This window comes from Atractosteus spatula, chromosome 7, assembly GCF_055471065.1.
Source record: "Atractosteus spatula isolate fAtrSpa1 chromosome 7, fAtrSpa1.hap1, whole genome shotgun sequence".
NCBI lineage: Eukaryota > Metazoa > Chordata > Actinopteri > Semionotiformes > Lepisosteidae > Atractosteus > Atractosteus spatula.
In genome coordinates, this window is record NC_142712.1 from 42153604 (window position 1) to 42174935 (window position 21332).

The 21332-nt window shown below is 45.8% G+C and overlaps 1 protein-coding gene across 1 annotated transcript; it reads left to right on the forward strand.

The window, feature by feature from the left end:
• The first annotated feature begins 864 nt into the window (after positions 1-864).
• On the forward strand, positions 865-15032 carry dyrk3 (dual specificity tyrosine phosphorylation regulated kinase 3). Its single transcript, XM_088920676.1, has 3 exons — positions 865-2787; positions 4835-4950; positions 9997-15032. The coding sequence occupies exons 1-3, from the start codon at positions 2745-2747 to the stop codon at positions 11581-11583; spliced, it is 1746 nt and encodes a 581-aa protein (XP_088776802.1). The 5' UTR covers positions 865-2744; the 3' UTR covers positions 11584-15032.
• Positions 15033-21332: the final 6300 nt, after the last annotated feature.

A 21332-nucleotide genomic window follows, 5' to 3' on the forward strand; every position in this document is an offset into this window, starting at 1 on the left:
GTCCGAGTGTGGAACGCAAAATCAAATAAATTATTCCTCGTCCCATCGTGTACAAGTAGTTGTGTGATTTATTGAATGACTTTTTTTTATTTGTATATACATTGTTATATTTAATTAAAACTATTACGTTTATATTTGTGTCACACATTTTAATGGTAAAAGGAAATTAATCTAATTCACGATTTAAGGCCATCCATCAAATCCGAAAATTTGTGCATCACCATTCGGCAATATGAAATGCCAGTTTTCTGAGATGACCTGATGTCCAGCCTGCGAAATTTCATACTGCGGGACTTTTATTTAATGTTTGAAGATGAATGGTATGTGGAATTAAGTTGTTGTGCGCTAATTAGACGCTTTCATGCCACGTGAAAATCTGAGAACTGATGCACTTATATCAACATAAACCTAACAGGAGCGTTTAAGGGTAGTTTTTGATTTGGTTGGAGGATGAGACCGTGCAAGAAATTTCTTAAGATGTTGATGTTGATGAATAAATTAGATTTCATCCCAGTCTCTTCCACTGCCAAACTGTCACTCGCCCGAGAGCCAATCCATCATTTCCGAGATCTGCCGACCTTCACTCTTCAAACACAAGAAGAAGAGCCCGCAAACACCGCAAAGTCCTACAATCGTTACAATCCCTTCAACGAGCAGTCAACAGACCCATACAACCTATAGTTTTAAATTTCCCCGAGCAGGTATTTCCTGGTCCCCTCCTAATCTCTTCTGATCAAGACTAAAGAGATTAAGTCTCTTTAATCTGCTTGTGTCAGACATTTTTTCTAAAACCAGGAGTTAACCTCGTTATCCTTCTTTCAACAAGTTCCACAAAAGCAATATGTTTTTTTACGATGGGTGATCGAAATTGCACTGTAAATGAGGTCATATTGAGGATTGTTCGGCTCTCCAACAGGTGTCAAACCGAGTAATTGTCGACAACGTTTTTAAAATCGAAAATTCGCTTTGCCTACACTCCTCAGTTCGGGAAATATCACATGGTTTAAGTAAAATAACCGCATAAAATACATCCAATATGGCTTCCAATATTGCAGAAAGAATCTAAAATGCGATTATGTCGCATAATCCAGGAGTGTCTGGCCTCGTGTTAGGGCAGGGGATTCTGCAGCCATTTTGGCTCTGTTTACTGTTCTTCATTACTATACTACGCGCAGCAAGTGAGAGCCAAAATGGCGTCCGTTTCCTCTCCCACGCCCTGTTTAATAGTCCGTCTGCCCCCCGCCCCCGCTGTGTTGGTGACGTTTGGCAGAGCTACCGAAAGGGCTCTCATAGCGACCAGCGACCGAATTGGGACGGGCTCTATCCACCGAGGCATATGAGAAGACGGATTTAAAGCACGGTTTCCTCTATTAACGAGTGCTAGCCGGTGGGGACGGGTTGCTGCTCGGAAGATTTAAAAGCGATGTCTTAAAAAAAACAACCACCAAAGAACAGAGCCCGCTTGCTGCCGCTTCATCAGCTGCACGTCTGTCCGGAAGAGCAAGCCTGGAGCTGGCGAGCTGTCTGCATCTAGGAACTCGAAGCAGAAAAATAAGATTACGCGAAAATATCCTACCCAGATCGGATTTTCTCGGAGGGGATGGTACCTCAGACAGACGGAAACCGACCGCGATATTTGAGGAGCTTTGCCGCCCGTCCTATGGGGGAATTGTGGACTTCAAAGCGCTGGTTTCTGCAGGGACGGTGCTCGTGTTTTCGTGTGTTTTTATACGACTAACCCTCGGGGCAGCTGAAGGGAAGGACTCGTAAAACAACTTTATCTTAATTTTTTAAACTTTAATCTTTAAACCCCAGCTTTCGGAATTGGGATCTTTGAGAACAGAAGGGGGCGAGGAACTGCAGACGTACGGGCGAGGCAGAGGCGAACAGTTGTGTGTGAAACGTCCTTTTTTCATTTTTTAAGCATTGTTTAAAAAAAGATGCGGTCTGCATGGAAAGGCGAAATCTGGCAGCTACATATTTGCACAACTCGGGCGGCTTGACCGAGACTGGTTTGTGACATCTAAGCAGGACTGTCTTGCTCTGAGATAAAATAGCTCAATAAGGTCGATGAAGAAAAAGTGAAAAATATTTTCCCCGTTTTTTTGGAGCTTGTTTTGGTTTCGACTCCTCGCCACATCGAGTGCAGCCTCGCCAGAGGGAGGGATGTTCACGGGTACGACCAGGAGAGGCGACTGCGATAGGAATCGACGCTCTGGAGTGGGAAGTCCAGGCATGATTCTCGCCCCGACAGGGCTGGCTGCTGCGCTATAGCGTTTATGGTGACAGAGAAGAGACCGTCAGACCCGTGAAAAGACCGTAGGAGACCGAGCGTTGACTTGTCCGCCTTTAGAAAATGTAGGACTGTTGTCTTCCTTGGTCAAACCTGAGCCTTTACTCTATTTCTAGGACAGCGGACTCGATGGGTGAATGCCGTGCAATTGTCAACACGCAATAAGTAATAGATCATTGCACCCCTAAATCTATAAAGAGGAGAGAAAAACCAGTGGAGACGTTTTCGATTTTTTTTGTTTTGTTTTTTGGTTTGATCGCTCTGAAAGCAACTGTAAAAAGTCAGACGAAATAATCGAGGTCATTCCTAACCTCTGGAGTGTGTGTGTATATATATAGATCGATTTTTAAAATAATCTGGGAAGATCGACATCTCGTCCTCTGTGTGTGTAATTAGTGGTGCGCTTGGAGGACCTGCCCCTGGATGGTGACCTCACACCCCGCGTGCAGTCATGATGATTCTGAGCAGGAAGCCCGACGGCCCGATCACGGCAGGTAACCATGGCGACGCAGCCTTTGAAGAAGAATGGCGAATGTGACCGTCCCGCTGTCCCCCTCTTGTTGAATTCGGCGGGGAGTGTAGGGTTTCCAGCTCCTCCCTCGAGGTTTTTGGAAAGGCTTGGGTTTGTGACAGGGTCAGGTAGCTGTACCCCCAATTTCCCCTCCCAACTAAAACAGCTCGCTGATTCTTTCATCAAGATAAGTTTGATGGATTGTATCGCTGTTATCTACACAGGGAAAAAAAAACACTTTATCAAGTGCGTTTTTAAATTAATCATTAGTTACATTGTGGTCGTTGCCACCCCGTTTTCTATTAATAATCAAATAAAAAGGTGCCTACTGAATTGTAGTAGCATTAACTGGCGTAAAGTTTCTTTTTCAGTAAAGCTTAAAAGTCGAGATGTTGCTCCGGTCGTTCTAAATCGTGCCGCCCTTTGCAGTTGTTCATCGCTGATCAGAAAACACGGCGGGGGATCGCGTGTCGCAGCTGTCTCCCCACTCGAGTCCGAGCTGTGGAACAGCTGGGCTTGGTCTTTCTGACAGCTGGGGCCCCGGACAGCTGTTCCCCCTGTCGGCCGTGTCACTCCTCCCCTCTCCCTGCCCCGGGTCTCTTCCCGGTCGCAAACCGCTCGCCCCTTTCCCGAAACATCATTGTGTTTACTGCTGTACCCGGCGTGTACTGGGCTTTATTTGTAACGGCCGTGTGCGCACTTTCGGGAATGATGTAGGCACCCCCTCGTCACAAACACATTTTATTGTTTTTATGAAACGTCAGGGAACTTAGAACGCTTATCCCGGCAGTAAGCGGGCTGCGGCTGCGATGCCTGCTCGTTGCCTTTATTTTACTACGCGCTGCCGAGTAGCTGAGGCGTCCTTTGAATGGCCCCAGGTCGATGTGAACAGGGCAATCTCCAGACCGTCCTATTGAACTGATGGTCGCAGGCATTAGAAACGTGTCTTTGCACAGGGTCAAGGTCGAAAGTGCGTTTCGCTTCCTGCTCTGCTGCGCTATTGATCAGGTACGAACCCGCCGCCCCGACCGCAGTCCGGGGGTGCTGTGTGTTGGAAAGGAGAGAGAGATTGCCAAGTGCAAATTCACATCGTCAGCAGCATTGTCAGCGTGTGTAGCCACGACTAAATGAAGCGATCATCTCTGAAATACTGCCATATTCGCGTTGGTTAGATTGATTTATTTTACTAGGCTACATGTGCAGGGTGTTAGCTTTAACCCCTTAAACAATGGGGTTAAAGCTGACATCCACATCCACATAGAGTCCATCTTACTTCATTATTGTAAATTGGGTACAGCTAACTTTCACTTGGCTCCCAATCCCATTTCTCCCACGTTAGCAGTTGTGTTTTCTACAATATAATACTGTTTCCACTTTTTGGAAAAGTAACTTTATTGTAGTTTCCTCCATCTCAAGGGAAATAGTTGGAGTAAAATGTCCTGTTTTGTCTTTGACTCTTCAGCTTTGATAGGTGTGTGTCTGTGTCCGTAATCCTCTGTTGTTCACGACAGTCCTCCTGAATGAGGCTGACAGTCTCCTGAGATCTTTGAGACTGAAGGGAGAGATCATTACATAAGCCACAACAGGAGGCTAACAGGCAGTCACCTGAACTGTCTCCCCAAGGAAATTCACAGACCTTGTTATGTCCAGGGAGACGGAACACTTAGACTCGCCTTGGCTATTTCTGTAACAGGAGTCCTCCATAGTGAAGATGTTGACTTGTATACAAAAATGTAGACCAAGAAAAAGTTATTCAAATAAACAGTCCAAGCAGTAGATAAAAGTAAAACATACATTTAAAAGTTTCCTTCCTACTTTCTTTATTGGCCCGAAGGGTTTAGTCCCTTGGCTCAGGTTTCTTGTTTGTGAGTTTGGTACAGAGTTTATAAGGAGTATTAGAGACTCAGCCAGTGAGGTCTTCCATTAGAGTGACTATGAATACAGTCCTTTGCCTACAGGTGGGCACAGCGCCGCGTGTGCGTGTGGCTGACAGTTCACAGTGTGTTATTGGATGTGTTTCACCCCTGCAGCCCGGCACGCAGACGGCCTGTATGATTCGTACATGAGGACAGAAGAGGTGGGAACCGAAGACGCTGACGCGCGCCCCCACAGCCCCTCTGCCCTGCCCCCCCTGCCCAAACACACTGTAAGTACCTGCGAACAGGGGACCCCGGAGCTCTGGGGGCAGACTAGGCTTAAGCTGGTTTGTAATTCAGGCATGAAGATATAAAAGTGTTTTGGAGGTGGATCTTGTCTGGGCTTTAAAAGCTGCAGGGTTGTGACTCTTCAAACCAGGAAAGAGCACGCCTCTTCTTCCCAGTAACTGGACTCCAGCGACCTGGCAGATCCTCTGCGTTCTTGTCCTGTTAGGGACCTTGAAAGGTCTCGGTTTTTAATTTGTTTTTTTTTTCCTCATCAAAGCAACACTTCTTGGTATGTCTTGTTGGCATTTATCTGCATGGGGAGTTGCTTAAAACACTATAAAACTGCAGTCTGCATTGGGAGTTAAAAAGCTAAAACAGGATTTAACATGTAAAGGATTAGAATGTTGTCTAAGCAAAAGCACGAAAGTGTCTTTCTGTAATGAGGTAAGCCACATTTAATATGGCTCTGTGCTTAATTTTATATGGAGCTGGTGGTTTTGCCTGATATCGTCTTATCACATACTGTATATAGCGATCTTTCTGTATTTGTCTTTAATTCACTTTGTTTTGGAATAGTTAAAGGCGTGTGATAAGATGGCTAGGGACTGGGCACCAAGAGTGAGTTGCCTTCCCGTCTGATCTGAAATGATCCTGTCTCCAGACCTGTGGTGATCACTGATGTGCCCAGTGAGTGAGTTGTGTGGGAGGGTTAAGTACGGCAATTTCAGTTTCCGATGATACCCGTGAAGCACTTCTCCTGAGCACCTATACAATTTCTATCACTAGTAATTGACCAAAGTGATTTGCTCTTTGCTGCAAAAACAGCTCATTATCCAGTTTAGCAATGAGCTGCGGAATATGCTGCATTTCATCTCAAAATGCATCTGAAAGATTTACCCAATACTATACTTAATAGCACTCTCGGACTGAAGTGCCTGTTGTTGGGTTACAAAGACCTTTTGTTTGTTAACTAAGAGCGTGCTCTCAGCAGATTGAGGGGAATTATGACATTATGCATATGCGCAATATGTTTTGAAAATAGGAACTGTCTGAGGTTTCCTTTTGTTTGTAACCTAACTAGGTAGTTTTGTTGTTAGTAGGCAATTGACCCTGGTTCCTGTCAAGTGATCCTTGGATATCAGCTTCAAGAATGCAGTTAGGCAGTTTGTTCCAGACTCCCACATCCCTTAAACAGTTTCGGGGTGTGTGTGTTCCCAGCTGATGCACATGCAGCATTTGGATGAACTTGTTAATCTGATGGCCTGACAGGAAATCACAGATGATGTGCCTGCAGTGTAGGCAGACACTGTTTTTATGAGAGTGGAACAAAACCATTTTATAAGAGTGGATTGATAATTTCATTGGGAAGTTGTTCCCCCAAAAAGCCTGTTTCCTTCATTATTTTCTCTGTGAACGATTCCGGTTATCAAGTTAATTAGAACCAACCAATGTTGTTAGGTAAGAGAGAATGTTGTTAGGTAAGAGAGTGACTTTTGTTCATGGATCCTGGCTGAATTGATAGTACCAGGACTCAGCTCTGCCAACCACTTGGCAAATGTTAATTCTGTTTGAAATGGTCCAAATGAAAAATTGTTAGCATAATCTGCAGTGTGACTCCATATTTACTGTACACAGGCTCTGGACCCTCCAGTGGAATATGTGAATGTATGTTTTGTTTTTAGCCAAAGCCTTGTATTTGCCTTTCCTAGGACAGGCATGTAGAATACATTCAGGTGGGTAGCTTCACACCTGAAGAAGGCTCCACGACTGAAACGATGTTTTCTTTCTTCTTTTTTCCAGCATGGAATAAACCTATTACTTGTTCCTATGTAGAATACAAGTTCCCTTTCACAAGGGTTTCCAGATGCAGTGTGATTTTTTTTTTCATTTATATGTTAATCCTGTATAGTTCATGTATATTTCATCCATGAAACGGACTCTTTCATCCGAGGCCGGCAAATAATAGGCCTTGCTGATGTCTGGATCCAGACAGCTGATTTATCTGCCTAATCTCCAAGGTATTCCAGGACTTATCTTCCATTACTCTGCATGTTTGGTTCTATTTATGGTGCGCTTCACTAATCAGCAGCTATTTGAGTGTCCTGAGGGAAGAGGCCGATTTCTTTTAGAGGGGACTGTGGTTCATCTCTGCCACCTTCCCCTAACCCCCTCCTCCAGCTCTCCCTCCTGTCACTATCCGAGCGGGTTCTTGGCATGTTCAGACCAGCGCGCCCAAGCAGAGCCCTTGCAGACTGCTGGCTGCTTGGCCAGGCCGAGCTGTACCCCAGACGCAGGCCTCACAGGCTAGTGCAACTGCCTCGGGGCCGAGGAGGGCTGAGGGCTGAGGGCTATCGGGTTCGAGTCATGGAAGACTCGGAGTTGGAGTGTGGCTTTAGAGTACGCAAGCACTGGAATATCTGAAAAGGGTTGATTTTGAGAAGAGTACAGGGTTCACAAATACAGAAACTAGAGAAGTTATTGGATCATCTTTTCAGGGTTCTGCATTATCTATTAGCTTTTGTAGAAACACTTTTTTACTTACGAGCTCGAAAATCATGGCTGATGTTAAGTGTTGCTAATCTGGAGGTAGGGTTGATGTTTGGACTTTTCCAAGCCGTTGGAAAATGCCATCTCCAGTGTGGCGGGTGTGCCTTGTTGAGTGGTTCCTTCATATATGTGGTGGTCTGTTTTTTTTCCGGCGTCCGTTCTCCACCTGTACGAAGCCGAGCCTCGCTTCTGTACGCCTGTGCCACGTTCGTGCCCGTGGCGTGGGTCGCACCTCGAGCAGGGTGAACGTAGCCGAGCGCCAGGGCTTGGCTCTGCTCGGGTGCGAGACGGCCTCAAGATGCTCACTTCTTATTTTTCTTATCACGTTTAGAGCCTTGGGTGCACAAGAAAGGAAGAATGCTCTTCCCAAGATGAAGTTAAAAATAATGTAGATCTTTGTGTCAAGAGTGGAGATGGCTCTGATTTCCTTCTTCTAAAGGGGATAATGGATCTCTTGCAAAAAAATTTCCCGTGTCTCGTGTACTGTATATCTCTTATTTAGATGCTGTTGCAACATGACTTTCTTAAAATAAACAGAAGCCTTGAACTTAGTGCAAAGTTTGTAAAGCATGGACAAAAATAACTTTTCGTTAAATCTGAGCTTTTGTTATGGGAACCCCTTCTGTACAGTGACCACCACTTGCTGGCTGTTTGGTTTCAATGATTTCTTGTGGTCTGAAAAAAATTCAGAATGCAAGTGGAACTCGAATCTTGCAGTATCTTTTAGTTACAAGACGAGGGCGAGTTCTTCTGTTGCAAAGCAAAGTCTTCGAGCCCATCTCCTTGGTGTTAATCGGTGTCAGTGGATGGAGGCAAAGTCTGGGAACAGGAGGTTTCGCTCCTGCCGCCTGCATTGCGCAAGACAAGCCACCAGCCATTTGTGCCACGTCACTGGAGAAGGTCAGGGTACACTGGAGGTAAACGACAGGATAACCCTGCGATCCGTGCTGCTGGGTATTCGAGATTCCTTCTGTTATGCAAAACGAGAAGCGTGATGCCAGCTGCGCTGCCCTGGCTCCTCTGCTGGACTGGCAGGTTGGCTCTGTGTGGTGTGGTTGGCCCTTACCTTCCTCTCCTTCTTCCAGCTGACGGAAGAAGCACAACAGTTTTTTTTCTTTGAGCCTCTCTTTGTTCTGCGCTTTTTTTCCTACTGCTGTTTTTATGGTGCTTATAGAAGCTGGCAGTCCTGCTGAACTGCTGTGTGCCAAGAGCTCCGTTGCCCACCCTTCTGTGCTCACGGGCTTGCTATTGATGTGTTGTGGCTGCCCTAGTTGTGCCTCGGCTTTACAGATAAAGAGGGATTGTAAAGAGGGGCTTCGGTAGTGTGCGTTTTAAATAATTTATTTTAACGGCAAAGTAATTTGAAAAGTTTCTGATGGTAAATTGAAAGGATGCCCGTTTACTCAGTAGGGTATTAACTGCAGCAGAGCAAAGTGAGTGAAGTACAATAGCAAAGTCCCACCTGGAATTTGAACTCAAGACCCCCCCCGCCCCCCCAGTCTGGACTCCAGAGCCCTAACCACTCCACCACACCTAAATAAGTACACTCTCCAGAGGTTATCCTGATGGATTCTTCTGCGGCTTGATCTTTTAGTATACCTATCTGTTTGACACTTGCATTATTAATGCTGTTTCGTTGTTTAGGGTGTCGGTGTAAGGATTCCCCAGAGGCTCATCCAGTAATCGTAGTCTGTAATTCTAATGTTCTTTTCTGTGTCCCTTGACCAGGTGGCTGTAGGGGCCCCGTAAACCTTTCGATGTTATTTTGAACACTCGCTGTCATATGTAAAAATTGCCATTTTAATATTGAAATACTTCCATTATATTTCTGTCTATATATTTAAATGCTGGAGGTTTAGTAATTAAAAAGATAATCAATCAGAAGCTTGGAACTGTGCTGTCTCTTGCTTAAAATGGTCATTTAAAGAACAGTATGTGTAGTTCTTTAAAAGTGTAGTATGGCCACACATACTATACCTTTAGATATGAAGTAGGTGCTGTAATCTGTTCTCTAGCTTCAGGGATTTCTTTAGCTAAACAAACTTGTTAGTCAAGATGTTGAGTTCTTTCTGTATACCAGGAGGGTGGCATGTGTTTTCCCCACACTGTAAAAGCCTGCATACCGTATCTTTTACCAAATAGAAGAATATTGTGACAATAAGGAGTGTGCGGGACTATAATGTGCTTGTTGTTAGGATTTTATCATTTCCATTTTGTTCCTAGTTCTGACCTGTACTTGACATTTGGGTTCATATATCTACATTGTGAATGCCACTATTGTCAATCAGCGCTAAACACCTGGTCTGTCCTTTGTCTAGGGGTGTTTTCCAAGAGCACAGAACTATGCAGAGTGATTGTTTTAACTCATTCTACTTATTTGACAGTATCTATGAAAAGGTTGTCTTGGATGTTTTGCTTCAGTGATGTTTATTTTTTGTTTTGCACATCTTATTTAATCTTATGTGTAGATAATTCAGTTCTGCTTTTTTTCTTGCTTGCAGGGCGGAAGCAAGACTACGGCGAAGGACCATCATGTGATCGGGAGCCGGGGAGGTCAGGTGAAGGTGAAGCAGCTGTACGAGGACTCGTACAACAGGAAGCCCAACAGTGTGGTGCAGCACAATGGCACCCACGCCTCCAGCAAGCCTTTGCCGGCTCTGTCCAAAGAGAGGAGCGTTGACAGCACCAGCTCTGCCAAGTCTGGGGACAGCTTGACCAGGTCCTCCAAGCCTGGGCCCCTGTCCCCAGAGCAGGCTCTGAAGCAGCACCGGCAGCAGCTCACCGCCCTGGAGCAGCAAGAGATCTACAACTACCCTGAGATCTACTTTGTGGGACCAAACGCCAAGAAGAGAGCCGCAGTGGCAGGGGGCTCCAACAACGGGGGCTTCGATGACGACCAGGGCGGGTACATCCACGTGCCGCACGACCACCTGGCCTACCGCTATGAGTTCCTCAAGGTCATCGGCAAGGGCAGCTTTGGGCAAGTGGCCAAAGTCTATGACCACAAGCTGCACCAGCACCTGGCCCTGAAGATGGTGAGGAACGAGAAGCGCTTCCACCGGCAGGCCGCCGAGGAGATCCGAATCCTGGAGCACCTGAAGAAGCAGGACAAGACGGGCAGCATGAACGTGGTCCACATGCTGGAGAACTTCACCTTCCGCAACCACATCTGCATGACCTTCGAGCTGCTGAGCATGAACCTCTATGAGCTGATCAAGAGGAACAAGTTCCAAGGCTTTAGCCTTCCTCTGGTACGCAAGTTCGCCCATTCGATCCTGCAGTGCTTGGAGGCCTTGCACCGCAACAAGATCATCCACTGCGACCTCAAGCCCGAGAACATCCTCCTTAAACAGCAAGGGCGCAGTGGCATCAAGGTCATTGACTTTGGGTCCAGCTGCTTTGAGCACCAGCGGGTTTATACTTACATCCAGTCCCGCTTCTACCGGGCCCCGGAGGTCATCCTGGGTTCCCGCTATGGGATGCCCATAGACATGTGGAGCTTCGGCTGCATCCTGGCTGAGCTCCTGACAGGCTACCCTCTGTTTCCCGGGGAGGATGAGGCCGACCAGCTGGCTTGCATGATGGAGCTCCTTGGTATGCCTCCCCAGAAGCTGCTGGAGCAGGCTAAGCGGGCCAAGAACTTCATCAACTCCAAGGGCCACCCGCGCTACTGCACCGTCACCACCCACAGCAACGGCACTGTGGTGCTCAACGGCAGCCGCTCCCGCCGGGGCAAGATGAGGGGCCCCCCGGGGAGTAAAGAGTGGGTGACGGCCCTCAAGGGCTGCGACGACCCCACTTTCATCGACTTCCTGAAGAAGTGCCTGGACTGGGACCCTTCCAGCCGCATGACGCCATCCCAGGCCATGAGACATCCCTGGCTTTACAAACGCTTGCCCAAACCCATCAGCGGGGAGAAGACTTTAGCTCCCAAGCGGATTGCCGAACCCAGCACCTCTTTCCCTGGCATTATTTCCAAGCTGCCTCCTGCAATCGGGGTGGCCAACAGCAAACTGAGGGCCAACATGATGGGGGACTCCGGTGGGAGTATACCTCTACGTACCGTGCTCCCCAAACTCGTCTCTTAGGATTTCACAGTCAGAATTATGTGTGGACTGATTGCGTAGCATAAATGTAGTTAAAAAAAACAACAACATAAAGGAGTCAATGCACTATTTTTTAAATGAGTTTAGCCATGTGGTTCAGTGAGCAAGCTAATATTCTAGAAATTTTATACCAAACCATTTTACATCAGCCATTTTTTAATTGCTTTTTGAAAAGGTTTTTAAGCACGTTTCTTTTAATATTTTAATTTTTTACTTTTCTGCCTGCAGTATAATATTGAAGGAAAGGTGCTCTAGTCTAGTCTAGTCTTCTACTCCCTTTTATACAGTTTCACACTAAGTCACATTTTTTATTAGTGTGCACGTACAGACGTAGATAGGATCACAGTCTTTTAAAGGTTCATATCTCTGTGTCAACAGAACTAAAAAGGGCTGCTTTATAATTTTGGTTTTAGTGTAAAGGGCTGCAGAAGGCTAGGTTGTTGTAAATAGCGCAGGTATTCTGAACATCCTGGGTGATGTAACTTTTTTTTCTAAATATTGAATGAAGTCCTCTGCTCATTCGTGTGCAATGAAGAAAGTTTTTTTAGTTTAGACTGCTCTAGATGAGAAAAGCTTCATGAGCACGCACATGTAGCACAGCACACAGTAGATTTGCCGTCACAAAGCAGGATATTTTCATTATGGACATTTCGTAGATGCCACTGCAATGCCTAAATATTTCTTCCTTTATATCTGCATGTCAGGTCAGTATCGGCACAGTCTGACCAGTGGGTACATCATGACCTCAGGCCAGGGCCTGATGTGTGTGTGTGAGCTACAGAAAACCAAATAATGCATCGTCTAAAACCGCTCCAAGGTGATGGAGTAACCCATGTGCACGTTGGCAGAAGAGAACCGAGTTCGCCTCACAACGAGGAGGAGGGGCTTGTTTACAGCCCCCTCCCGCGGTCCGAGGGTTCCTGCGGGGGCACGGACAGGGCTGGCCAGCCGGAGGTCAGTATACCGGTCACTAGCACTGCTCACTGGTGGCCTTGGCTCCTGTTTTAAAGAGCGTTGACCATGTTTCTCACACCGGTCAGGCTGGCTCGCTTCCTTGACCAGTCGTGATCCCTGAGCAGAGTGAGGTTGAGGAATGGGAGTGTGGAGGCCGGGGAGTGTTCGGAAAACCGGGAAGGGGTAACGAATTGGAAGTAACCTGGCAGTCACAGCCATTGGAATCATTCACAGCCCTTGGGCTCCAGTTTCCACACGGTGAAACGTTTTGCTAGTTTTTTTTTATGCTATGAGAAATTATTACAGTTCCTGTGAGTATGGATCACTGTGACGTAGTGTTTCATTTTAGCTTGCCAGAGTTTTTTCCACCTGGTGTTTTTGAGTATTTGAAGGCTGTGTTTTAAGAATTCCTTTACTTTGAAACTGCATGGAGGATTATTGTGAGACAAATATTGTACGACTGTGGATCATGGTGACCTATTTTTTTTTCCTTTTATTGGAGCTGAAATTGAAAACATTACTGGCGGTATTGTACTGTTTTTAAGAGAGGGACGTCTGCCTCTCAGACAGAATCAAGGGATTATTATTTGCGGAGGTAGTTATCGGCTGTTTCTTAAAAGCGACGTTCTTTTATGAGGGAGGCTATTGGGAAAATCTTAAATCATTGTTTTTCTAGATAACTTGTTCTATAACTTGAAATAAATGCCTACATATGTGAATTTCCCTTTTTATATGGCAAACTTTCTTAATGTCATTCTAGCAGGTTAAGTGTATACCTACCGATTTCAGTCTAGATGTGCGTTTCCCTTGGGGTTCGGTGTCATGCCAGTCACAGGCTGGGCTCTTTTCCCTGGCCGTTGCAGGTTCCAGCCTGGCTTATGTGACTAACCTGCTGTGATTCGCCCAGAATTGGGTCGCAATTGTCCAGTACAGTTGTTCGATCGAGGCTCTCTGGGCTGTGAGGGACTCGCCTCTCCTCGGATGGGCGCTGATCCTTCGAGCAGTGCATGCTCTGAGAAGGCCAGTGACAGCAGATCGTGCGGGGGAGCCAGAGGAGCCTGTCTGCTCTCCCTCGTTCTCACCCTTGTGGGGTCAGGGGTCACTGCTAAGACACATCGAGACATAAAGGCACAGCTGATGATTCTAGATTATCGGTATGCAATAAAAAATGGTAGATCATTGTAAAGCTAAAAAAAAACATTGCATTGTCAATTTTGTTTCTCCTACATATTTCTGTGTCAATTGATTTGGAAAAACTCTGTAATTTAAAATCAATGGTGCTGAATTACCAAATTAGTCTTAAAAATGCCTCTCTTGCCTTCACAATACTCACAGACCTCTAGGCATAGAATGACAGAAAGGTTTCACTGAAGAGCTCTGGAAACGCGGAGTCTTTTACGACCTCATGAAACCAGGATGCTTTTAAAATGTAATTCTTGCTAGATTTTCTCCTTGATTGAAATGGAATAGTTGTTCCTCAGAGGCACTCGAAAATAATTGGAACAGAATTGTTACCGTGCAGTACTTTCAACTGTGGAACTCTGTAAAACTTGATTACTGGTTAGTGATGTGTAATTATGCAACACCATGCACGGATTTCTAATTACAGATGGAAAAGAAATTGACATAGTTAAATGTGACAGAGAACCCCCACCAGATTGCTTTTAGAAATGGGTAATTTTACAAGCTGTCCTGTTTTTTTTTTCCTCTTCTGTTACTGGCTCAGATTAAATTTTGGTGGCCTGGCTGTCAACAATAGCTATAAAACTGTAGAAAAAAAACTGCACTAGAGTCCTGATCTGGGTTAGGTTGTTTTGATACCTCGACATCTAACATGAGATTCACATGTCACTTGTGTTAGGTAAAAAACATCAGAACTTGTCGGTGGCTGCATTCATCTTTTGAACCAGCACTCTTCTCTCTGCCTTCGTCTGTCATGAAGTTCCAAACGTACTGAGAGGCATTATAAACTGTATGTCCACTACTACACCTCACCGTTTTAATACTCCAATACTTCCAAGAATCTCCGTTTACCAGGAAACTTGCCTTCCTGGCAGCTTGTATCCCTTGAGCTCGGGGAGTTGTCAGCCAGTGCCTTTGGGTTCACTCTTGTAAAATGTAGACACTGCACCTCCGGTCAGTTCTGTGTTTGTTTTCAATTGTCAGCTTATAGGATTTTTTTACCTCTCGATTTTATAGACTTGAATACAATTTTGTTACACAAGAGCGTACAGGTTTAGCAGGGAAAAAAAAGAAAATAATGCGTGCTGTGTTTTATTGTTTCCTCCATTTGCCGAGTGTTTTAAAAGGTTGGCTACTGTTTAAATAGCATGTAAACCGTAAGTGTGGGTATGAGCAGAGTGTTGAGCTGACTTTGGCGCGTTGTGTGGCGGACAGGACTGTAAAAGCAGAAAAGGGAGGCTTGTATTAGTTTTCTTTCTTTTTGAAGAAAAAAAATAAATCGCTATTAATGGAAACCTTTCTGGTGGCATGCTTATTTCCGGTGGTTGAGCAGAAGTGTCTCACGTTGAGATAAACACATGGGGTTCCATTTCAAAGTGTGATGCTAATCCTGGAAAAGTGCTGCTGGTGGTGTTATTCTAGACTGAAAACACCAGGATCTCTGGAGTGCCCTTCCTCACTGTCCTTGCTCTGCGTCCTAGACTGCAGTGATGTCATCACAGCATGTTGAAATACTGCTTTGCCAGCAGGGTGAAGAAAAGTGTCAGTCTGACAATCTGATAGTGCACTTGGAGCTTCAAACTGCCCTTGGAATAATACGAATGGCCATTGTACTTGGGAGAGGCCTTCTTATACTGATAACATTGTACCTTATTTCCCTGGAATATGCAAAGGCTTTTTAACAAAGTATTTGTTTTCCTTAGCCTGCTTTGATAAAGTGTCCTTTTCGAAAGCAAGGGTCTGGCTGCATAAAACAGCTAGTTCCCTTTTCCACAAAATAGGGAAATTAAATATTGGTTCCTCTGTGCTACCTTTGTCGTAAGCACTTAAGTGGAAATTTGGAAGGTGGTTTTTGCAACTTGCTTATACAGTTGGCCTTAGTAAATGTACCTCTTCCTGTGCTGCATTTTCTGGAATAAGTATTTTTTGTGTTGCTTGGTTCACCTATTTTCAGTTGCTGTAATATTCTGGTTAAGCGTCATGGTAACAGAAATGTGATTAGGCTGCTGCCAAGCTTACTCTTGTCACAAGTGAGAGTTTTAATCTCTTTCATGTGGGTTCTGCAACTCCATGTCTCAAATTGGTCTATTTTAGGGTGAGACTAATGACTCTCCTCCCCCCCCCCCCCCCCCCCCCAAGCCACCCAGCCTGCAGGAACCACGTGCTGCTTTTCCATTGTTGTGACATCATTGTGAAAATGTGCAATTTCTGACCTTCGCCTCAGTTCTGTTTCTGTGTATATATTGAAATCAAACTGTCGTCTTACTATAGTTTCCATGACTTCATGGAAGTGCAATCTCTTCCTGGTAACACTGTGACATTACAAAATCTGTTTCACTACACTGCTGAAAAAAAACAGACAAGGGAGCACTCGCTAAGTGATTTCCTCATTTCAAAGTTCTTAATGAAGAAAGCATTCCTTCTGGTTTCAATCACGAAAAGGTTAGTCAAGATTTTTTTAAGCAGTAGGATTTAAACCAGTGAAATGTAGAATAACCTGTTATTCCTGAGCCTGACTCGGAACGCAGGCAGAGAGCTGCTGTTACTCATCTGTACAGCTGGCTGTGAAAAGGGAGTCTCTTGTGGAGTCTTAGCAGCTCTTGAAGATAAATGGGCGTTATGAAGCGGGTGTCAGCTTACTTTAGCATCAGCCTCTAAGGGCTGGATCCCAATAGCTGCCTTTTAGCACTGGAGGGCTGCTCAGAGGCATTTCACATTGTCTAAAGGTATGTTTGATGCAGCCGGCCACGTGCAGTCTTGTATAGAACACTGTACCTCCTCCAAACACAGCATAATGTCCCAAGAACAGTCCACCTGGTTTTACTGTCTCTCTGACACAGGAGTCTGCCACCTCGGCCTTCCCATCTGCCACCCAGCTCCCTGGCACCTATAGGAGAGGGGGACACGCAAGAGGCCACTGCCTTTCTCCAGCTTTCCCCTTTGGGTAGGATCCATGAAAATCCGTAAACCAGACTCCAGGGAGCAAAACTGTTTTCTGCTACTAATCTGCTTTGCTGAATTAAGAACAATGATGAGTGTTTTTAAAAAGAAGAAAACATGATCATTATCAAGTTTTGTTTGCCTTTAAGATTATAAAGAATGTTCCCCAACCAGATTTCTTTTGTCAGGCTTTTACGTTGCTCATGTCAGTGAGCAGTATCGTATGCCAGACAACAACGTAAAATTAGACAACGTCCAGGAGCAATTCTTCCAACCCAGGCTGAAGAACAGGGATGCAGAGTGTACCAACGCAGAAAACGCCAAAATGCTGATGCACGTGTTCTGAAAATGCCTGTGGAATAGAGCCTGTTTCCTGTTGACTGGGGAGTTTGCGAAACTGAAAATGCACACATAAAGGGCTGAGCAGGATTAGGTGAATCTCATTAGTGCTGCAATATAGCAAGAGCATGTCTGCCGGTTACCTTGAGGAGCACAGAGACGCTAAGGATTTAGTGCAGTCAGGGGCAGCAGCTCCCCTGGAGATTTGCTGCTCAGTGGAAGCTCTTGGCAGGCGGAAGGTTTACTGGGATTTACGGACGTGGACATATGGCCAGGCCCTCTGGACTTTCTGCAATCTGGGAGCGTTTCTACCATCTGTGCCAGTGGGTGCTGTAGGAGAGAAGGAAGAAAATTACTACAGAGCCGAACGCGTGACTGATGCCCAAGTCCCAGCGAGGAGAATGACGAGATAATGGGAAATGCTTGTGAGTCAGGATTGAGCCACGGTCCAGCTGGAACAGCAGACGTGTGAACAGAGCAGCACAGTGCTTCTGTTCTGAGAGACTCTCCCCTCCAGTCTTCACCTGAAAAACAGCAGCTGAGTCGTGCTCCCTGGTTTGCGTTGCACACGGGCTGTGGAAGAGCGGCGTGCCAGTGCTCCTGTTATTTTCCACACTGTGGTAAACAGTAGTGTATTATGGGGGAAGAGGGTGGAGCCGAGCCAAGGAAGAGCCTGAAAGATCCTAGGCAGTGAGTGAGTGGGGAGAGGGGGAACACCTGACACTCCCTTAGGGCTCTTTTGAAGTTGGTCTGCTTCAAGAACCTGCACTTGAAGGAGAGATTTGGAATTGGGATCAGGATGAGGGTTGATGGTGAAAGGAGAGTTGGGTTTGGAGTTAAGAGTTGGGTTGGCTGGGATTGGGACTGTGAGTGTATACTCCTTGGCCCGAGAACAGTCCTGGGGGGTTCGTAGTGTTCAGGTGGGAGAGGTGCTTTAGGCTGTGAGAGCAGGGACACCTGGGCACCAGCTTTTCTGCTCGCTGTGCTGAGTGAGAAGACGGGGTGGCTGGAGTCCCAGGGTGCTGATAGTTCATCTCTTAATCAGGAGCGGACCTTGCAGGGAGTAATTGTTCGAATTAATCAGTTGTTTTTATGATTCTCAAAAAAAGCCCCTGCACAAAACACGCAGCCAAATTTGGGATGTTGTACACAGACCTTTTTGTGGTTGCTGTGGGCTAAACTGCACAGACTTGTTTCATAAATTAATCTCATGTCAAGTTCTTCTAAAACAGTGCTCTTCTACATGTTTTTTCTTTTCCTAGCAGTAAGTACACTATGGTATGGAAATCAAAAGACCTGTCAATATTTGCTAGCAACACGTCAATTTTTCTGATCTCTAACAGATCTGGAGGGGCTTTCCTCCTCCCAGTGAGCTCACTGATGAATAACGAGGTTGCTGTGGGAGGCAGTCGTGGTGTTTATTCTGGGGTATCGCGCACCAGAGCCGCCCTGTGCAATCCTCTGATTCAGCCCTCTGTTGTGGTGGCCAGGTGCCATGGTAACAGTGGGCAGAGTCGAGGCCCAGTGAAGTCATTCTTTCTCGAGGAACCTGACACTTCTGAGAAGGGGATTTCCAATGAAGGAAAAGCCTCGCTGTCAAGACTTGTTCTGACAGACCACATGAGCACAAAAGGGGGAAGTAATTGTAAGTTTGTGTCTTTTCTTGGCCTTGTCAAAAGGATACCATTACTGTTGATGTTTTGGTTATGTCACCTTTCTTTATGAATGGGTTGTACTGAACAACAGCGAGTGATGGCATACTACTGGATTAATATACAGTATAAGTGTATATGCACTTAGAATACTGCACTTTGGACACCAGTATACTGCACTCCCCAGATATCACTCTTACAAGTTTTCCATCCAGAAATGTTCTGACTGCTTCTTCCATTTCAGGGTCGTGAGGGAGCTGGAGCTCATCTTGGCAAGCGGCAGGCTCAAGGTGGGGTACACCCTGGACAGGCCACTAGTCCATCGCAGGGCTGACACAATAACACTCACAGCTAGGCCAGTTCTCCCAGAAGGCAATTAACCTGCCAGCCTGTCTTTGGACTGTGGGAGGAAACCCATGCAAACATGGAGAGAACATACAAGCTCCATGCAGATCTGAGCCCTGGGCCTCAGTGCTGTGAGGCAGCCATGCTAACCATAAGTTATTATGGTTACAAGTTATTTTAATCTTTATTCTTTCTGAGTTTTCTGGCAAATAATAGCATTTTTATCCGGATCCGCTCTGTGGGTATACTGCTCTGTAATGTCAAAAGATTCACCAGAACAAAATGCCATCAAATTAAAAAGTGGAATTTTCAGGTTGAGCCTAGTCTGGGGAGAGACATGTTTCCCAGCATGTTCCCATGTTTTAGGCATGTTTCCCAGCCTGAGGATGAACAGCAGGCCAGAGAAAAAAAACTTTCAAACGCCTGAACGAAAATCTTGCAGGTCTAGAATGGAGACGGGGTGCGGCAGTGGCTTATTTTGTAAAAAAGTATCGCAGCTCTTGTCACAACTGTGTGTATGAAGGCCAGATAGGACAGAGAGTATGAAAATGACCGGAGTACAGGATCCAAAGAGAAACTGATGTATTAATTTGTCGATTTGTCACAGGTCCCCCCACTCCTTGGCTGTGGCTTTTCTAGAAGGAGCTGCTGTTCCCAGCCTGTATCTCCAGGTCTGGCAGGGCTCTTGACAGGACTGCGGTCGTGCCTTGTGTGCTACAGTCTTGGGAGGACAAGTGTTCGCTCTTGCGTACTGTAGCATAACAGAAACTGCGGCTTCATTCTTTGTTTTTTTTTCCTCTCCTCATCGATAGTTTATTTCCATCTTTCTACTGAACACTGTAAATATGCGTGCACGTTTCCTCTGTCTCGCCTTGTTGATGCCATGGTTTCTGTGGTCACTGCAGTTTGTGCCATGCTTCACAAGGGTGCTCATGGTTTTGAAGGACTGAGCTTGAAGGAGGTGAAATGGTTTAGTACACAAGTTGTTTTCCGGTGTGCTATGTCTTTTTTTTTTCAAAAAGAGGAATCTAATAATACTTTTTCATAAAGCTTCTCACCATAAATAAATAATCTCCTGCAGTCTCCTTTCTCGCACATACAAAGTACTTTTTTCAAACAGTAACGCAGTAGAGGGTTTGTGAACATGACTACATGCACTCAGTGGGACATCGTACTCTCCTGCATGTCATTTTTAATTTTAATGGAATTGTCTAGTTCAAGAAGTAGTGCTTTATATTATCCCTAAAATGTACTCACTGCTCTACTGCATCATAACCATGGGAACTTTCAGGTTAAGCTGAATACTGACCCACACACTGGTCACTCATTTCCTCAATTTAGATTTGAGTTTCCCAGAGGACTCCTGCTCACACCTGATGCAAAACCTCCATCAAGTTCTGTGTTTGTAATTCAGCCGCTTGGAACTTCGGGTTTATTGTTGTCCTCAAGTAATACCTACTTCCTGATTCTCTTACCTCTTTTTAATTATCCCCCTCCAAAAAATGGTGTTTTTGGTTGTGAACTGTTGATAAAATGCGAACAAGCTGTGTGCAGGGCCCAGATGGGCCCAGAATGGCGAAAGGATGTACTCTGTTTACAATAGGCCTGTGATGTGAAAGCTTGTTGCTACGGAGACACCAGGCATTCCACAAGGAGGCTGTCTGTCCTCCTGGCCCAAGGGTGCTGATTCAGAGCCTGTTAGTCCGCGCTGACAGGTAAGCAGCTAGGTGATCTGTCACATGGAGATACGCATTGACCTTGTCCTGGGTCTAGTTCAGCTCATGCCCTGGAAGCACAGGTGTTTCAGAAGAAACGCATTGCACAGCAGGGGTTTGTCAGTCCTGCACCTAATGAAGTCTTCTGTTAAGAACCTCCATTGGGTTTGAATGCGAAAAATAAAAAAGTAAGGGGATTTCACACGTGCTTCAGCTCCGTTTCCAGAAACCAAAAATCCCTACATCCCAGTATTGTGGTGTAACTTGGTAAATTTAATTAAAGGTAGTGTGCAGCTGTATTCACTGCTGCTAGAGAGGTTTCCGTAGCACTACTGAAGCAGCAGCAGTCTTCCACACCTTTAAAGCTCCATGATCCCGCATCCTTTCTGCATTCTGAGGGATGGTGAATGAGGGATGCTCTGTGGAAGTGCAAACCAGGTGTCTCTTGGAGTGAGTCTTGCATGCACAGGCGTGTTACAGTGGTGGCCCCTGCCTCCTGACCCCTGACCTGCAGGCAGCTGGCATTTCCGAAACTGAACCCACAAGCCCCCCTCCTCTGACTCGGAAGGAGACTGCCGGGAGCCAAAAGTGGGCCACAGGCCAT

Excerpts from the sequence above, each read along its gene's own strand:
- dyrk3 (XM_088920676.1), top strand. The coding sequence starts at position 2,745 with ATGATGATTCTGAGCAGGAAGCCCGACGGCCCGATCACGGCAG. Across the intron at positions 2,788-4,834 it reads CGACGGCCCGATCACGGCAG|CCCGGCACGCAGACGGCCTG; the intron begins GTAACCATGGCG and ends TCACCCCTGCAG. Across the intron at positions 4,951-9,996 it reads CCCCCCTGCCCAAACACACT|GGCGGAAGCAAGACTACGGC; the intron begins GTAAGTACCTGC and ends TCTTGCTTGCAG.